Here is a 17,941-nt window from a genome sequence, read left to right on the forward strand (position 1 = left end):
AAAACCTTTTAATGGTTGTGTAATATTTAATCATGTGAATATACCTCATTATTAAGAGGCTTTTATTCTTTGTAGAATGTTCTGACCATTTGGATAAGCGATGAGCTCTAAACAGTGACATTTAGAGCTCTAGTATAACTGCAATTCATTCACTGTTCCTATGTCCCCAGGTAATAAAGTTCAGATTTTTCAATGTATTTAAAGACATGATGCATTTGTTGACATATGTAGAAGGTGACAAGGGAGTTGTAATACGTCAAATGGCAGATTTCTTCAGCAAGGCAAGCAATTATGTGATTTTAACCCTGTCAGCATGTTATGTGTTTTATTACTTTTGTTAACTTGTAGGTCTTTAATTTGGAAGTAAAAATTGACTCTCAATCTCAATCAGTTCAGTGCCCAAGGCAGAGTGAGAATTACACTTACATATTTAATCAGAGCCAAGCTTGCTGCATCATCTACATTATATTTTATAATTAATCATAAGAAGAGGCAAGTTGAGTGCTTCATTTTTACATTAGTAAAGCAAAAGACCTTTGAATTTTTTGAACTCTTCTAGTAGAGCAGGACTGAATTTTGATGGATATGTTCATTGTCTTTTGGGGATTTTGTTCAGGTCTATGATGTGGTTCCATAACAAGAGACATATGCAAAAGGTCATGAGCTCTAATTCAAGAGACATTTTATTCAAATAAAAATATGGTAGAAATTGTGTTATCTAATATGACATTTTAAATTAAAAAAATAAAACATATGCAAAAGATAATATATATCTTCTATATTCCACATTAATTTTAATAAGAGAATAATTTCAAGGATTCACTATTGAAATATCTGATATTTGGAATATTTGAGTCTGTAGGTTTTTAGTTTTACCTATGTTTTTTATAAAGTATCTTCTCAAAAACAATGTATTATGCCTAATTATGATGAACAATATGGAAAATAATTTACCTATATTTAAATATCATCTCATATTTTATTTTAATTCAATAAATATTTAATTCAATAATTATTTTTACTTAAACTTTTTAAAAGATGATGAGACTAAGTCATCTGTACTTTCTTGAAGCTTAGAGTCAGAAGGGTATAAGCAATGTTACAAGTATAATAAAACTTGATAATAACTTTTCATAAGTCACACTAGCAAGTGGAATTGTTATAAAAGCAGAGGTGTGTATATTTATTTTAATGGTGTAAAATGAAAAAAGTTATTCTATAAAGACAAGAAAGCAATTTATATTTGCACTGCAACTTTTCCAACCAAGTTATACTTCCAAATAATCTATGCAATTATATAATAATATGCATCATCAGGAAGAAAACAGCTTTTATGATGTGATTTTAATGTCATCCTTGAAACACAGTAATCAGGATCAGTGAGAGAAATTTATGTAAAGATATAATAGAAACAAACATGCACCCATTTCTGTCTTGGAAACAAAGATAAAGATGAAAATATCCAGAGTTTCTTTTTTTTTATTCATTTATTCATATGTGCATACATTTTTTGGGCCATTTCTCCCCCATACCCCACACCCGTCCTCTCTCTCTCCCTCCAATCCCCTCTTGCTTCCAGGCAGAATTTGTTCTGCCCTTATCTCTAATTTTGTGGAAGAGAAAGTAAAAGCAATAATAAGAAAGGCAAAGCATTTTTGCTACTTGAGATAAGAATAGCTATACGGAGAGATTCCTAGCATTGCTTCCATGTACAGATGTGTTTGCACTAGGTATAGTTGCAATACTTCAAGAAAATTATCCATATTTTTAAATGAAGTGCTTGAAATGGAAAAAATAAATATAGACTAAGAGAGAAAAGTAAAATAATTTGGTGTGTAAAGAGGAAAAATGTAAAAAAGAAAGAAAAAGAATGAATAACTGAAGGTTGAGGTGGCAGATAATATAGTATTATATAGTAATATATAGTATATAAAAATACTTTTATATATGTGTTCTTAATATGTGATATAATTATAGGTTATATATTATTATTAACCTTATATTTTATTAAAAGTTAATCTATTATATTATATATTACTGTATATAACATAGGCTACCAGAAGAATTTTTAACTAAATCAAAGAAGCAAAGTCCAGGGCAGTAATATTCTAACATACAAATCATTTTATTGTATTAGACTTATGTCAAATCACAGTGAAACAATGGATGAATGAGCAGCTTTTGTTGGATTGAATGGATATCAATGTGGGAAAAGTATATCCCAACACTACTTCATCCATGGCTGTCAAAGTATCTCTAGGAAAAATGTAATTTTGAAAGTTGAAAAGTCAGAATTTAAAACAATATGTAAATGTAAAGAAATATTTTAGTAATCCTGGATTAAAGCTAAGTTTCATCTGCAAATTATAAAAGGTTGAGAAATTATTCATCATAGAATTGGCAGGTGAGATTTTAAAATGTTTATATGGATTTTAAAACAAACAAACAAAAAACCCCAAGAAAACTGAGCACACCAAGACCAAATTTGAACAAATGATTTGCAAAATTTATAAAATCATGACACTATTATTTATGTGATGGGAACTTAGAATTAACAGAAAACAAGACAAATCAAAAGGAAAATGAACAAAAAAAAATAATACCAGAGCTTAGGATAAGAAAAGATACATGTTTGGGGCATCTTTTGTTTTAGCCTTATTTGATTGTAGGGAAATATCCTATTGGATAGAATTTTGGTAGGTTTACCAAAGAAGGTAATGAACTGTACTGACTAAAACAATAGTGTAGTCATTTGAGCATGACTAGGCCAGTGAGATAGGTTTTTTCTTTTTTTCTGAAATTTTATTCTTTAGCAGGGAGACACAAAGGTAAAAATTGGTTATTGACTTATCAATATGCAGCAATTTACATAAATAGTAGTGCAAAGGAGAAAACAATTATCTATTTATGTAGATTAATAACTTTAGGAAATTAACTTCAATTGTCGACTACCTATATGGTCTATGACATTGATTGTGCAGCACTTGATCTACTAGATTGGTAGTTCTCAATGTTGCCTATACTTAGGAAGCTTTTATTTCTTTATTGTTGTGCTGGGTGGAGGTACATTGTGGCATTACAAAGGTTCTTACAATGTATCACTGCATCAAAGATATCATACCTGAATTCACCCTCTCCACGGCTGTCCTTTGTCTCCCCTCCTTTGTTGACTGAATCTCAGATATTCTGAATTTGTTGACACAACCCACCCAGCCTTGGTATTAACCCACACTTACGCCATGTAGGAATTTTTCCATTTCCAGTTTTTAAAGATTAAAAATTCTAATTACTCAGGGCCTCCTCTTCATGACAAAACAAGAAAGGGAAGGTATAGCTAAACCAGTACAGTTACATTGGGAGTAACTCAGGACAGGAGAGAATGTCCTCTGGCAGTATTTTAAGAAATACAGATTGCTACTCACTTTTTCTAGACAGAGTAATGTCTAGTGTTTAGAAAACACATCAAATCAATAATATCAGCTAACAATATAACTCAACTATCAAAGACTTGGAAAGAACAGGAATGGAGAATAAGTGACAAAAGGAAAAAATTTTAAGTGGATTTCTCAAAAATAGGTTTAAGGTTATGCTACGAATGGCCTAAAAGAATACCAGGCAGGAGGGTTTCTTAATCACACCCAGGGACCATCCAAAAGACTACTATCCTTGTTGGCAGTGGTGAAGGTTATGAAAGACACAAACAGCATGAGTTTTTCCTCAACAAGAATGTGGCTACCAAATCTGGTGTACACAAATGTCATCAAAGGAACAAGTTAGTGAGTCACAGCATTCAATGTACCTCAAGGGAACTAGTCAATTACTTAGGAGCAGCTAACTGCACTATATCCTTTCCCTACTGGAACTGTGGCATCTTGGCATAGTGCACTACATATTTGTTGTATCAATTGTCATAGCCTTTAAAACTACTAATTGAATGTCTTAAATAGTTATGCATTTGCTGTCTCCTAGATGTTTTGAAAGAAAAGGAAGAAAAGCAGTGGGCTGATGTCCCTGGAACTGAAAGACCTTCAAATATGTTATATTGAGGGAAGCAGCTAGTCAAATATAACACTGAAGTAGCCTATTAAAGACTCAGTCACTGAGCCCATGGGATTATCTACATCATGTACTATTCAATAGATGTGGAATATACACTGAACTACATGGCACCATCTTACCCAGATCAGCATACGTGGTTCTGAAACCACAAGGCAAAGCTTGTGTGATGAAACTTACAATTGCAATTAATATCCACTATAATGGTCAACTATAGGTGTCAACTTGGCTAGGCTGCAGGGTGCCCACATACTTGATCTTGACCAAACTTTGTACTGAATGTCTGTGAGATTGTTTTAAGATTAGATAAACATTTAAATTGGTAAACTGAGTAAAGCAGATTGCCTTTCATGATGTGGATAGGCTCATCCAATCCATTAAAGTTCTCAGTAGAACAAAAGTTTGAACCTCTCCCTAGTGAGAAAGCATTCTCCTAGAGAGCATTTGAATTGGGATATCAACTCTGCAGATTTTGGACTCATCAGCGTCCATAATCTCATAAGATAATTCCTTATGGTATCACTTTTTTCTCTCACTAGATAGATGATAGATAGAGGATGATGATAGATAATAGATAGATAGATAGATAGATAGATAGCACATGGATAGATAGTAGATAATGTATATATGTATATATATTTATATATCTTATCAATTCAGTGCTGTATCTCTAGAGAATATTGACTAATACATACACATTTGAACATTTTGTTTCCCATTCTCTTATACTTCAGCTCATGAGGTTCAAAAGACTTAAAAACAAAGAGACAAGCTACTATGAGAGACAATAAATTTTTCATTGATTTAGAAGCTGAAACTATCAGCTGGGCATTTATAGGTTTTTTTAATACAATTTGACAAGTAGACACAAAAGGAGATATGATATTTACTGGTATAATTGAGTCTAATTACCCATGGAAATTGGTTTCTTCCCTACAATGGGTGTGGGAAGTACTAGTGATATCACTACTGCCATCATCCATGTAGCCACTGTGGAAATTGGTTTCTTCCCTACAATGGGTGTGGGAAGTACTAGTGATATCACTACTGCCATCATCCATGTAGCCACTGTGGCCTAGGTTACAGAGAGTAACAAGCAATCCCAGTTGTAGTGATGTAACACTAGAGAGGGTTTTTAAATCATTCATCCTTAAGGGATTAGGGTAACAAGGGGACTCTTTCTTCCTCTCTTCACTCTATGAGATGATATATGCTACTGAAAGACAGTATCTGGTATATTGCTGATCATTCTGGCAAAGGAAAAATTGGGGGATGATAGCCTTCTCTCCATAGTTTAACATCAAAGAATGCCTTTGTGGCCATTCTTAATACTTAGGTAAAAAGAAATTCAATAAAATCAACTATCCTACAGGAAACCTGAAAATATTTGATAGACAGCACTAACACTGTCATGTGTCAACATGCCTATCAGCAAAGGTACAAGTGATAAAAATTCTGCTTTATAAGAACAATCCTACCAATGTCTCAGACCTAGCAGGTAAATACAATTAAGTCATTCCACTAAGTAAAAAATTCCAACCAGCTGAGAAACAGGCAGGATAAATGTTCTAATTTCCAGTTACAGCTTTCAACCAGATGTGAACCTAAGACAATAGATTTCATTCTTTGTATTATTAAAAATACTATTTAGTTAAACTCATGTTGTTAGTTAAGCTTGGAATTTTCTTCTTACAGTTCTGTATATTGAGACTCAATGAATGAAGAAAGAATAGAATCGTAACTACAAAGAGTTTTCCAGAGAATCAGAACTTGAAGCTGGATAGAGTAGCTATTCTAAAGCTCATGTTTCATTTAGGAAGCATGAAGGTTTTTTTTTAATAATAGAAATATGTCATGTGATATAACATTTTATAACTTAAATGATCAGAAAAGAAGGGATGTCATTCTGTCCCGATTGCTGGACACTGGTTGGCGTGTATTATTTATTTATTATTTATTTCTAGCAAGAATTCATCTGACTTTATCAATGGCTATAATGTCCTCATTGGTTTTGAGAACATAATGCATTCAGGGAGTTTTGATAGGAATGTCAGTCAAGATGTCAAATCCCATATGAGTCAGGACTGTAGCATGACAAATACATATGTTTCTCCCTGAGCAGAGAAATGAGAACATCAGAAACAACTGCAATCAGTTCCTGTCAATTGTAGCTTCCATGGGGACTTTGTGTTTTTATTTTTGCTACCTTGTATCTATAAATTGTTCTGACTCCTGTGTTTTTGAAGACATCATTCTTTATTTTTCTAAAAATTCAATGAGCAGCTTCATCATCTTTTAGTAAACTTTATGTGGATGTAAGAGTTGCTTATAGAAAAGTAACTAAAATTTATACCATTTGATGTTATAATTGATCAGATATGCAAATAAAAATGATAAGAATATGTTTTCACCTATCAAAAGCAACAAAAATAGAAATTAATGTAGAAAGTCAATTTAAGGGAGGCTGTGGGGAAATAAACACTGTATACTGAGGTTAGGATTATAGTTTCATGGAAATTTTTGGATAGCAACTTGGCCAAACCAGACACAACTAAAATTGAAGATATTCACAATGAGGCAATTTTATCGATAAAAACTCATTCTTATGGAAATGTTTGAAGATGCTTTCAAAAACAAATAAAATGATAGATCATTTTAGCATATTTGGTAATAAATAAAAAATAGATGATCTAAATATTTATCAATAATGGACTAGCTAATAGATTTATGAGATATCATAGCAGCTCTTAGAAATAATGAAATTGTCAACACCTATAGAAATGAAGAAATTTCCATCATATGTTTTTGATTAAAATAAGGAAGTTTCAGAGCAATAAAACGTCTATACTCCAAGTCATGTAAAGAAATCTAACCACCATATATGTATATTTTTGAATATATTGCATAGATAGATAGATAGACAGAAAGACTGATATTAGTTCATATGTGTATATTAGATACTGTTGGAAGATACACTCATCTCAGTGTAATTCCTGAGGAGTGGCACTTCTTGAAGTGAATCCTATAACTCATTTTTAGAATATTCATTGTATCGTCTGGGCTTTTGACAATAATATATGCATACATATAAAATTTTCATTTTTAATATATTAAAATAGAGTAGAGGATAACCGGACACCTAAATTTGAAAGGCTGAAAGAAAACATGTAATACACGTTAAAAGTGTAGTGGCAAAAAAAATGAAATGAATAACCAGTGCTAAAATTAATGTCATTACAATATATTTATACAGGGTTACTAAGTAATATGTCAAAAAATATTTCTATAAGTAGTATCGATAATGACATTTATTGAAAACATATTGTGTGAAAAAGACATTGCTGATGCTTCACAGGTGTCATCCCAATAATTAATTTCACAGCAGACGTGTAAGGTAGGTCTTTTTATAGAAAAGACAATAAAGGCACAGAGGTTAAGTTACAAAGGTAATTTAGCATGTATGGAACTACAGGGGTGTTGGAATGGGTAAACTTTTGATTGTACATTTCCTTAATCCTGAAGAATAAAAACTATTTCTTTGAAGATCAGAAAATATTAAAGTGCAAGAAAAGAGTTATGCGAACTGAGCTTCTGAGCCAGTATCCAGCCTTTACTTTGACTTAGCTTTGCTACCTTGGGACTTTCTGTCTGTTGCTCACCCACCTAGCAGTTCAGTCACAATCTTTTACCTTCTATAGTGTGGAACTTGGTAAAGGCTATGATCTGAACTAAATTCTGTGTTGAACATGCTTTCTACAGAAAGGAGCTTCCATGGGTCACTGCTCAGCATTGGAATCCTGCCCTGGACAGCTGGCAGCAAGGAAGTAGAAGAAAGACAGGAATTTAATTCTTGGAGATTATGCTATTTAGTAGTATTTTATTAACATTTATTTGGCACAAGACACACTGGTGTAAGTTATATTGTGAAGGTGTACAAACAACTTCAGTATTTGGTTTCTAGTTTCTGAGAATGACCTGTAAGGCTTACTTTAAATCATCCTGATCTTTTTTTTTTTTCCCTTTTTCTTTTATTATTCATATGTGCATACAAGGCTTGGTTCATTTCTCCCCCCTGCCCCTACCCCCTCCCTTACCACCCACTCAGCCCCCTCCCTCTCCCCTCCCCTCAATACCCAGCAGAAACTATTTTGCCCTTATTTCTAATTTTGTTGTAGAGAGAGTATAAGCAATAACAGGAAGGGACAAGGGTTTTTGCTGGTTGAGATAAGGATAGCTATACAGGGCATTGACTCACAATGATTTCCTGTGCGTGGGTGTTACCCTCTAGGTTAATTCTTTTTGATCTAACCTTTTCTCTAGTACCTGTTCCCCTTTTCCTATTGGCCTTAGTTGCTTTTAAGGTATCTGCTTTAGTTTCTCTGCGTTAAGGGCAACAAATGCTAGCTAGCTTTTAGGTGTCTTACCTATCCTCACCCCTCCCTTGTGTGCTCTTGCTTTTATCATGTGCTCATAGTCTAATCCCATTGTTGTGTTTGCCCTTGATCAAGGGCATCCTGATCTTTTTAAAGCAGAGAATGTATACGGTTTATACAGCATCTCTCTACTTTCACATAGTCTAGTGTTTACTCTCATGCTGAGAAAAAGGAGGTCAGTGAAAGAAGATGACATTAATTATTTAATTAGGCCAAACTAATGATGATTTATTTTAATAAATATTTATGACATCAAAAATATAAGGTTTATATTGAAAAACTAATTTTATTTCAGGTCTTACCTATTCACAATAGAGTATGAGAGTGATATTTATTAGATTTTGTAAGTATTAAATGAAAAAATTCTATTATGATTTCTAGTCTTTGCAAACTAACTTCCTTTTTACTCTTCAGCAGATCTATATTTTGCATTTAATAAGCAAAAGAAAATATTTTTTCAAACACATGGTTTAGCAGCTTAAACCCCTGCCTAGTGTGTCTATGTGTGGTATTCCTATTTGTATCGTTACTAGTGCTACTTCATATTGTTTAGAAGAGAGGATAGTCTACTTGAAATGAGCTGTTAGCCATTTTGAAAAAAAATGGTTTTGTATTCGTTTCTCTTATGCAGATGAAATTCATTTTTTAAAAATATACTGATCTGGCTGCTGAATTCAAAAAAGCATTTCTAGATATATCAGTCTGCTTACTTAATTAGGTTTTAGTAAGGGAGTTGATAGTAATGATGTTATCCTTAGACTCACCCTGGCATTGGTCCATTTCCAGCAAGACTGTAAACCTGACGAGGATTTAGTAGGTACTGAAATTTTCTGTAAATTCTACAAAGGTGAAAGTATAAGAAAAAAAAAAGTTTTTAGTGATAACTGATTATAAGCTTTAAAATAGCTAACATTCCTTATTGTTATAAGTATGCGTAGTATTGCATCAATAATATTAGAAATATAACAGCTCAATTGGAGCAAATGGTATGCAAAAAAGACTTAGCCATTATAAAGGCAATGTAACTTAGAAGTTAGAAATAATTTTTGCATTCTAACTATGCATATACATTTAAAATATTCTCCAGTGACCTACTGAAAGTTATTTAAGTAACTTATCAGATTTCAAATAAATATTAAAAATATTATAGTCTAAAATTTCTTAAATGTCTTTTCTCAACAGATAGTTTTGAGTATATTATTCTTTCTATAGAATTCAATATTAAGTTACAGGGCAAAAGTAATGGAGATAAAAATCTATCCCATGTATGACTGGCATTGTATACTTTGTGCACACTTTATTTATACAAGTAAAGAACATAGCCTCACTTAGTCTAATCATTTCACACAAATAATTGTCTTGATCACTAAGCTCATAGCATTGTTAAACTATAGTCAAATAAATAATTCATTTTTCTTAAAGAAATACATATTTGTGTAACAAATGGAACAGAAATTTATCTACATATATTCCATAAGGTCAGAATTCTTACACAACACATTAAAACTGATTTAGCTTTATGAGATTACTTTTACTATACATGTGAAATAATACTATGCAGTTTATGAGCATTTACTCATAGAAGCTCTACAGTCTTCATGAATGTTATCTACTCCTCAAATCTACCATAACCCTACATTCTAGATCTTGATTTAATATGTCACTTAGTATCTCAATAAAAACTTAGTCATTCCCAATAGCTCTGTTCTAAGAAGCTGAACCTTATTAAAGCACAATCCTGCTTCTCTAAGAAAGAAATGCCTGTCAACCCTGCCTGGTTATTCCTACACAGTGCCTTACTTCAGGCTTTTGATCCTTTCCACCAGCTCTATTAATTTTTTTTTTTTTTGAGACAGAGTCTCACTATGTAGCCCAGGTTGGCCTTGAACTCTCTGTCCTCCTGCCTCACCCTCCCAGGTGCTGGGACTATAGAGAGAGCCTATTTCTGGCAGTTCTATTAAATTCTTAGAAATCCAACTTCTTCTTATAGTGCCATGTAAAAGTGCAGTCATGTTGTCTTCATGATGAAACTTCAAGGGTCTCATCAGTCACAGGATGAAATTCCAGTATCTTCAAAATATGGCCACAATCAACTTCTTATGTTTCCTCATTTTCCCCTTAGACTTGATCTTCTTGAATGATACCATGTCTATTTTACAAGTTTTTCTCCCTCCTTCAACTAGTGAACATCTATGTATGTACATGATACCAATTAAAAGCTATTTCTTCAAACACTTTGCTGCTTTCCAGGATATTTCTCTTCTCAACTCCCATAGCACCATTACTTTAAACACTTCTTTAACATTATTATGTGGCATTGCAATCTATCTGCTTACTTGCCTTATCTTACACATGACTATATCTTATGTGTTTTATCACCAGTTGCAAGTATAGTTTGGATTCACACAGTGGGTTCTGTTTGAATGAATGATATGTGATTGTTTTTCACATCTGTTAGTTGGTATGGATTCTGTGAACTTTTACAACTGATCTAACATATCCAAGTTAAAAAACCAAAAAATTTTAAAAGGAAAACACTGCGTGGAACCTCACTATGAAAGATACCTCCTATGCATACAGAAAAAATTATGTTTACCTTCCTAATAGATCTCCTTTAAAATGTATTTACATTTTATTTAATTTTGAATGGCTGGAGTCAGGGTATAAGAGACAAAACACAAGTTAGTATGCAGCACTTAAATTTGTCACCCTTTCTCCATTAAGTTTAACTAATTTATGATCAATTCTATATGATATTTTTAAATTCAGTGAAAATATGAGAAGACAGATATTGAGGGTCATTTTATCTCATTTATGTTATCATAATTGAGAGGAATATATTTTACATTGAAATTATACTTTCAATTTTTATTCCATTAAGACTTCATTTGTCTTAATATCTGACATAGACTTGTCTTAGCCGATTCCTTGTGAAAAGTTTACTTTTTTGTTTTTAAGATCTAGAATATATTTTTGATTTTATTTCTTATGTTTTGGGAAAATCTTATCCAAAAAAAATTATTGTCTATCCCAATGTCCTTAGTCATTTCCCCTATTCTTCTAATAGTTCCATAATTTCATGTTTTACATTTAAGAATTTCATCCATTTTGAGTTAACTTTTATAACTTGCAAGAAATATAGTTGTTTTATTCTTCTGCAAAATTTCAGCACTATTTATTGAAAAAAACTTTCCTTTTTCCAATGCATGCTCTTAGGACCTCTGTCAAAAATTGGTAGGCTATAAAGTGTGCATTTACTTCACAGCTCTGTTCTGTTCCGTTGTTCTTGTGTCTGTGTAAATCTGGGTCAATGTCATGCTGTTTTGACTATAGTGTTGCAGTATTTACTGCAGTTATTAATGTAAGGCCTCTTGCTTTTGTCTCTTTGCTTAAGATGGCTTTGGCTATTTGAGGTTTTTTCGTGGTTCTGTATATATATTTTTCTGGCAATGTAATAAATATTATTAGTGTTTTCATAGGGATTTAATTGGTCCTATAGATTAATTTGGGTAGTAGAGACTTTTAGCCAATATCGACTCTTATACATAACAAACATGGAATGTCTTCGCATTATGGGATATCCTCTTCATCAGTGTATCATAATTTTGATTGTAGAGATCATTCATCTTTATTTTTTTTTGGTGGTGGTACTAAGGTTTTGGACTCAAAGCCTTGGGCTTGTGAGGCAAGCATGCTATCACGCCTAATTCCTGACATGTATGTATGTACACATATATACATATATGCTTTCTTGATTTCTATTACATATAATTTGCTATTGGTATGAAGTATTACTATTAGTTTTGGTATATTGATTTTGTTTTCTGCAACTTTGCTGAAATAATTTATTAATTCTAATACTTTTTTGAGGGATATTTGGGGTTTTCTAATATCTGAGCTCATGTCACATGCAAATAGTGATGCATTAACTTTCTTTAATTTGAATGTCCTTTGTTTCTTTCTCTTATCTAATTAACCTATGACTTGCAGTACCATGTTCAGTTAAATTGGTCAAAATAGATATTCTTGTCTTCTTCCAGACCTTATAGAAAAAGTTTTAACATTTTCTCCCATTCAGTGTGATGTTACCTGTAGGCTTATTATAAATGTCCTTTATTGATTAAACAGCCCAAAGTAAAGTACACCCACAGTGGGCATAGATTGAGACACCATTTTGAATGTCAACTTAAATATAAATAATGCAAACCAGGACTGTAAAATAGGCACAGTGTGTGTGTGGGGGGGGATATTACTGGAAGAGGGGAGGGTGAAGGAAGGAGGTTAAGGAACAGTATATGGTTGATGGACTTCATGTATCTAACTGAAAAAGAAGTAAAAAACCTCTTGCAATTGCTTCTGGTGGGGAAGGGGCTGAGGGGAAGAAATGATGGGGATAATGTAAATGATGTATAATATAAGTCTGATTGGAATTTTATCTTGAAATCCCACCGTATAATTTCATTAAAAATTTTTATAATGAAAATATAATAATAAAAAAAGAATATCAAGCAGTAATGAAAACGTGAAATTTTATGAAACCAAAAACATATTCCTTATTATGGTGAGGTATTTTCCTCTTCTTTACCTAGTTAGCTCAGTGTTTTGTCATGAAGTGATGTCAAATCAGTTTACCTCACCCCATGAAAATGGCTATTATCAAAAAGATTAAAGAAGTGCTGTGAGGATGTGGAAAAAAGAGATCTCATGTACATTGTTGGTGAAAATGTAAATTAGTGCAGCCATTATAAAAAACAGTAAGGAGGTCCCTCCAAAAACTATGATTCAACAACAACACTACAGGTATGTATCCACAGAAGTAAAATAAGTGTTGAAGAGGTATCTGTACTGCAATGTGCATTGCAGCACTGTTTAAGCAGCAAAATCTAGAAACAAAGAGTCCCTCAATTGATGAATTAGTGAAAGAATTGTGATATATATTCACAGTGGAACACCTTCAATCATAAAAAAGAATGAAATATTGTCACTTGGAACAACGTGAATGGAATTGCAGCAATGATGTTAAATGATATAAGCCAAGCACAGAAAGAAAAGTAGTATGTGATGTTGCTCACATACAATCTAAAAAAATTGATTTCATAGAAATTGAGAGTAGACTAGAGAAGCTGGTGTAAGGACAGGGTGTGATGGGGAAATGATTACTTGGAACTAAGTTAGTTAGAAGCAGTTAATACTAGTATGCTGTTGCCAGTAGGGTGACAGTAGATAACAGTGAACATCTTAAAAAGTTTGAAAAAAGAATATTGAAAGTTTTGCCCCAAGGAAAGGCTGTTTCATTTAAATATTGCACAATATATGCACATATCAAATATCACGATACTTCAATAATATGTAGAATATTTGTTTTTACTATTAGTTACATAATAAATCTAATTTAAATAAAAGAAGTCTGAAATATATATACAACTGACAGACTATAAGTAGTACAGGAAAAAAATTTTAGCATCATTAGTTACTATTTTATTTTATATCTATAAGTGAGTCAACTATTCTTTTTATCAAAGTATTATTCAAAATTTAACTATTAAGCTATTATTTACTTGAAACAATTTATATTATGTGTAGCTGACTAAAAGAAAAACAAATCTTTTACTTTCTAAGCAGAAATAATATTTTGTTGATTAAAAATGAAGAATTCTCTTAATTTCATTGAAATAAATTCAGAAGTTAAATGGTAGGAGAGGAAATTGCTTTTGAAAATTTCATTATTTGTGGAAACATTTCTACTTTGTTATTTGGTGAACCACAAAGGAAACTTGTTTTATTTTATTGACATAATGTTAGTGTGGGCACTTTTATCTGTTTATTTTGTGTTGAGATTAGGAAAAGACATATAGACAGCATTTAGTTAGGTGTATCTGCCTTATTGTTTATGGATGTACAGTATAAGATTTATTCTTTGATGTAGTGGTTTTAGTATTCAGGTTAAATATTATGATTTAATCATTAAATTATTATAAAAGTGAAATTTTGTGTTATCGAGTAGAATACTAAGATAGCTGACAATTCAGTTTGTTATTATTCAGATTGAAGACTCTGTGCTTCTCCAGGAAATATGACTTCATGTGCTCTATAATGCACATGCAAAAACTCATGGTAATATATTTTGCCTAGAAGCTGAATATAAATTTTGTTCTTCAGTGCTGGATATGATTTACTTAAAGTCACCTTGTTGACCATTTAGAGAAGCAATTTTTATTTATCAGTATTTATGAAGCTATGTTGTATGCAAAGCTCTTTTTAAGGGCTAGGGGTGATGGGGTGGTTGAAAAAATGCAGATACCTGAATTATGATAATAAAATACATACAAAAGGCAATTACACTAAAATTTTCAACTACAAAAAAGATATTAACAATATACTGTATATACACTCCAGTATCATGCATATATCACATTAAAATTACTAAAGAATGAGTCACAGTGTTTTAAACCTTTTTACATCACAATTTTACTTTATATTTTTATAGTATGATATAGAAAATAAGTGATTGATATTTAAAAGCATACCGTTCGCCTTGCTTCCCACCACTTTTGGGGTTCACAAAGACTAAAAGTGGATGAGTGCCAGGAACAGGAGTGATCTAGGAGAAAAGTTGAATACAAATTACTAAGCATATGGCATATGAAGACTCCTGTTATTTCTGCATCATGAACAACTATTCACAATGGTTCATCTCTACCAGTCCTCTTCATTACCTCCCGGTCACCTTCCGATAGTGGCCTCTGCCAGTTTAAGATTACTTTATTAGCTCCTCTACAGTGGGCACATCAAATACTTTCAAGTTTTAGGTTTCCTTCCTGTGTGTGTTCTCCCCTTAGCTTGTGACCCATGTCCAATAATATTACTGCATTTGTTTTAGGTCTATAATCCACATCTGAGGGAGAACATGCGATTTTTGGCCTTTTGAGCCTGGCTAACTTCCCTCAGGATCATGCTCTCCAGTTCCATCCATTTACTTGCGAATGACAAAATTTCATTCTTATTTGTGGCTGAGTAAAACGTCACTGTATATAAATACCACATTTTTTTAATCCATTCATCGATAGTGGGGCATCTGGGCTGTTTCCATGGCTTGGCTATTGTGAATAGTGCTGCAATAAACATGGGTGTGCAGGTGCCTTTGTAATAACCTGAGTCATATTCCTTCTGGTATATACCTAGGAGTGGTATTGCTGGATCATATGGCAGTAGATCAATCTGTTTTTGAAAGTAAATTCAGAACATCCTTACTGCAGTGTTAATTCTTCCCTAGAAAGTACCCTTAAATATTTAATGAGATAACTATAAACAATAAATTCATGATATCATGCCCTTTCTCTCTGTCTGTTTAAACAATATAAACTAAAGTACTTGACCAATATATTTTCTTCTAAATCTTAAGTGAAATGGCATTTTTAATGAGTGTGTTTAATCAGAGATATTTTAAATCTCCACATGAGCTAAATGAGAAGATTGAGTAACATATTCAAATTTTCTACTATTATCTAACTAGTTCTCATTACAGCCTACCATTGTGTCTGTCTCCATTTTACTTTCTTTGGAAAAGACAAAAGATTTGCCTCTTTATCAGCTGGGATTGAAGGATCAGCTGGAGTAACCTCTGCAGAAGCCTCTCAGTTCTCCCCTTAACAAATGTGCTCAATTAATGTACATCAGGTGTCTACTACCTCACAGCCATTGTGGTACAATAGGTGACATGTGCTCCTCTCACCTACTAAAAACTAAAATGAAGAAACACCAAAAATACCTATATCTAAAAACTAGTGTTCAATTTCTTTTATTTCTCTTCCTAGTACAAAACTATAATTTCTAAATTTATCACATGCACAGTAATGCTAACATATGTATAATCTAGCTGAAATTTTAGCTCAGTTTGAATTGTCATTCTTTATTTTTAAAATAGAGTTGAGAATCACAAGGGAATTGAGGACTTCTGAGAAGAGTATTAAATCTGCACCTAAGAAATCAATAGGATCATTTTTCCTTTCCTCTTCAAATTCTACATTCAGTTAAGTACTATATGAGATTATACAAATTCACCCCAGGTCCAATATTGGAATTCTTTTGAAAGTATTTTTGAAAACTTTCATAGATATTTATTTATTGTAATATTTAAAGGCATGACTATAAGTTATCAAATAAAGGTCAGTAGCAATTCTGTTCTCGTTCCACATTATTATGAATGAACATTCCTGTAGAATAGATTATAGCCTAGAGTATCACAAAATAACATACAAAATCTAGATATCACCTCTAGGCATCATTAGATGGAGAAACAGATCAATGGATTACAAAAATAGAATTTAATGAATTTAGAAAGATGATAATATTTCACGAGTAACAGTCATGCAGAAAATACGAAAATACAGGAAAAATAAAATCAATGAGCAAGATTTTATTTACATATTTCTTTATCACAGATAGGGCTTATAAAATAGGATAAAATAAAAATAAAATGTTATCAGGTACCATGGGTTCGTGCCCTTTTGATGATGCTACTAACATGTACTTGACCTAACAAAAAACACTTAATACCTATTACAACCCACATTTAAGAGTTGCTAGGTAATTAAATATCAGCACCACTGAGATTGGTGTTAGCACATAAGGTTGTTAAATTACAAAAGTTTAAGGTACACCTGGTATGTTTTTCCATGCTCATTCAAAAAGCCTGAAAGTTGTGCTAACCTTTGCTACTATAAAAAGAAGGCCCATCTAGTTGAATAAATCTGGATGCCAAGCACAGACAGAATTCTTAGATTTGAAAGCCAAAGACACAAGTACAACATAGTCATTTGCAAGTTTGGCAAGTTAAAAACAAGGAGCAACTAAGTGCAATAATAGTCTGAAATAAGTAGCAATATCTAAGTAGCAGAGTCTGCTACTGGCACTTAATTGGAATTTTCCCCATTGCCCTGTGTAAAAAATTAACCAGGCATATTGTTAATTTAGAAAAATTTCTCCCTCCTTCCTATCACACTTATATTTTTGGAAGCTGCTATGCTTCCAAAACACAGGAACACCTATATTTATCTTTTGAAAATCTTTAAAAAGTTTTAACTTTTGGGGTCTTGTCAGGTAGAATAAATAACTATATAGAAAAAAATGCTTATGTTTTATTTTCCAGGGAAGATATACTGGAAGTTGCTAGGACTGACTCTATCTTTACACAAAATGATGAGGTTATATATGCATACAGTGTGTGGCTGCCTAAAGCAAAAACAAAACAAAACAAAAAAACTGGTCATGCTAAGGGGAGGTCACATACGAGATGGGTAGGGTAAAAGAAGGAAACTAAGAAGATGAATATTGTTGGTATACTGTCTATACAAGAATGAATATAGAATTCTTAAAACAACTGAAAGCACCATAAGAAAGGAACTAAGGTAGAATGAAGAAAAATAGAGGAGATGAACTAATTGGGGTTATAG

At 32.4% G+C, this 17,941-nt stretch overlaps 1 protein-coding gene across 10 annotated transcripts in view; it reads right to left on the bottom strand.

Moving 5' to 3' along the window:
* Positions 1-17,941, bottom strand: part of Dgkb (diacylglycerol kinase beta) — a 648,179-nt gene that overhangs the window by 379,703 nt on the left and 250,535 nt on the right. For 9 of the 10 annotated variants that reach the window (XM_074065058.1, XM_074065064.1, XM_074065061.1 and 6 more), the window contains 2 exons: positions 15,017-15,090; positions 9,254-9,328 (listed from right to left, as the gene is read on the bottom strand). In XM_074065058.1, the coding sequence (XP_073921159.1) occupies positions 9,254-9,328; positions 15,017-15,090 (149 nt within the window). The remainder of the gene's footprint in view (positions 1-9,253; positions 9,329-15,016; positions 15,091-17,941) is intronic. The other variant, XM_074065065.1, reaches the window with a different exon arrangement.

The sequence above is a fragment of the Castor canadensis genome, chromosome 2 (genome assembly GCF_047511655.1).
Source record: "Castor canadensis chromosome 2, mCasCan1.hap1v2, whole genome shotgun sequence".
Classification (NCBI taxonomy): Eukaryota; Metazoa; Chordata; class Mammalia; order Rodentia; family Castoridae; genus Castor; species Castor canadensis.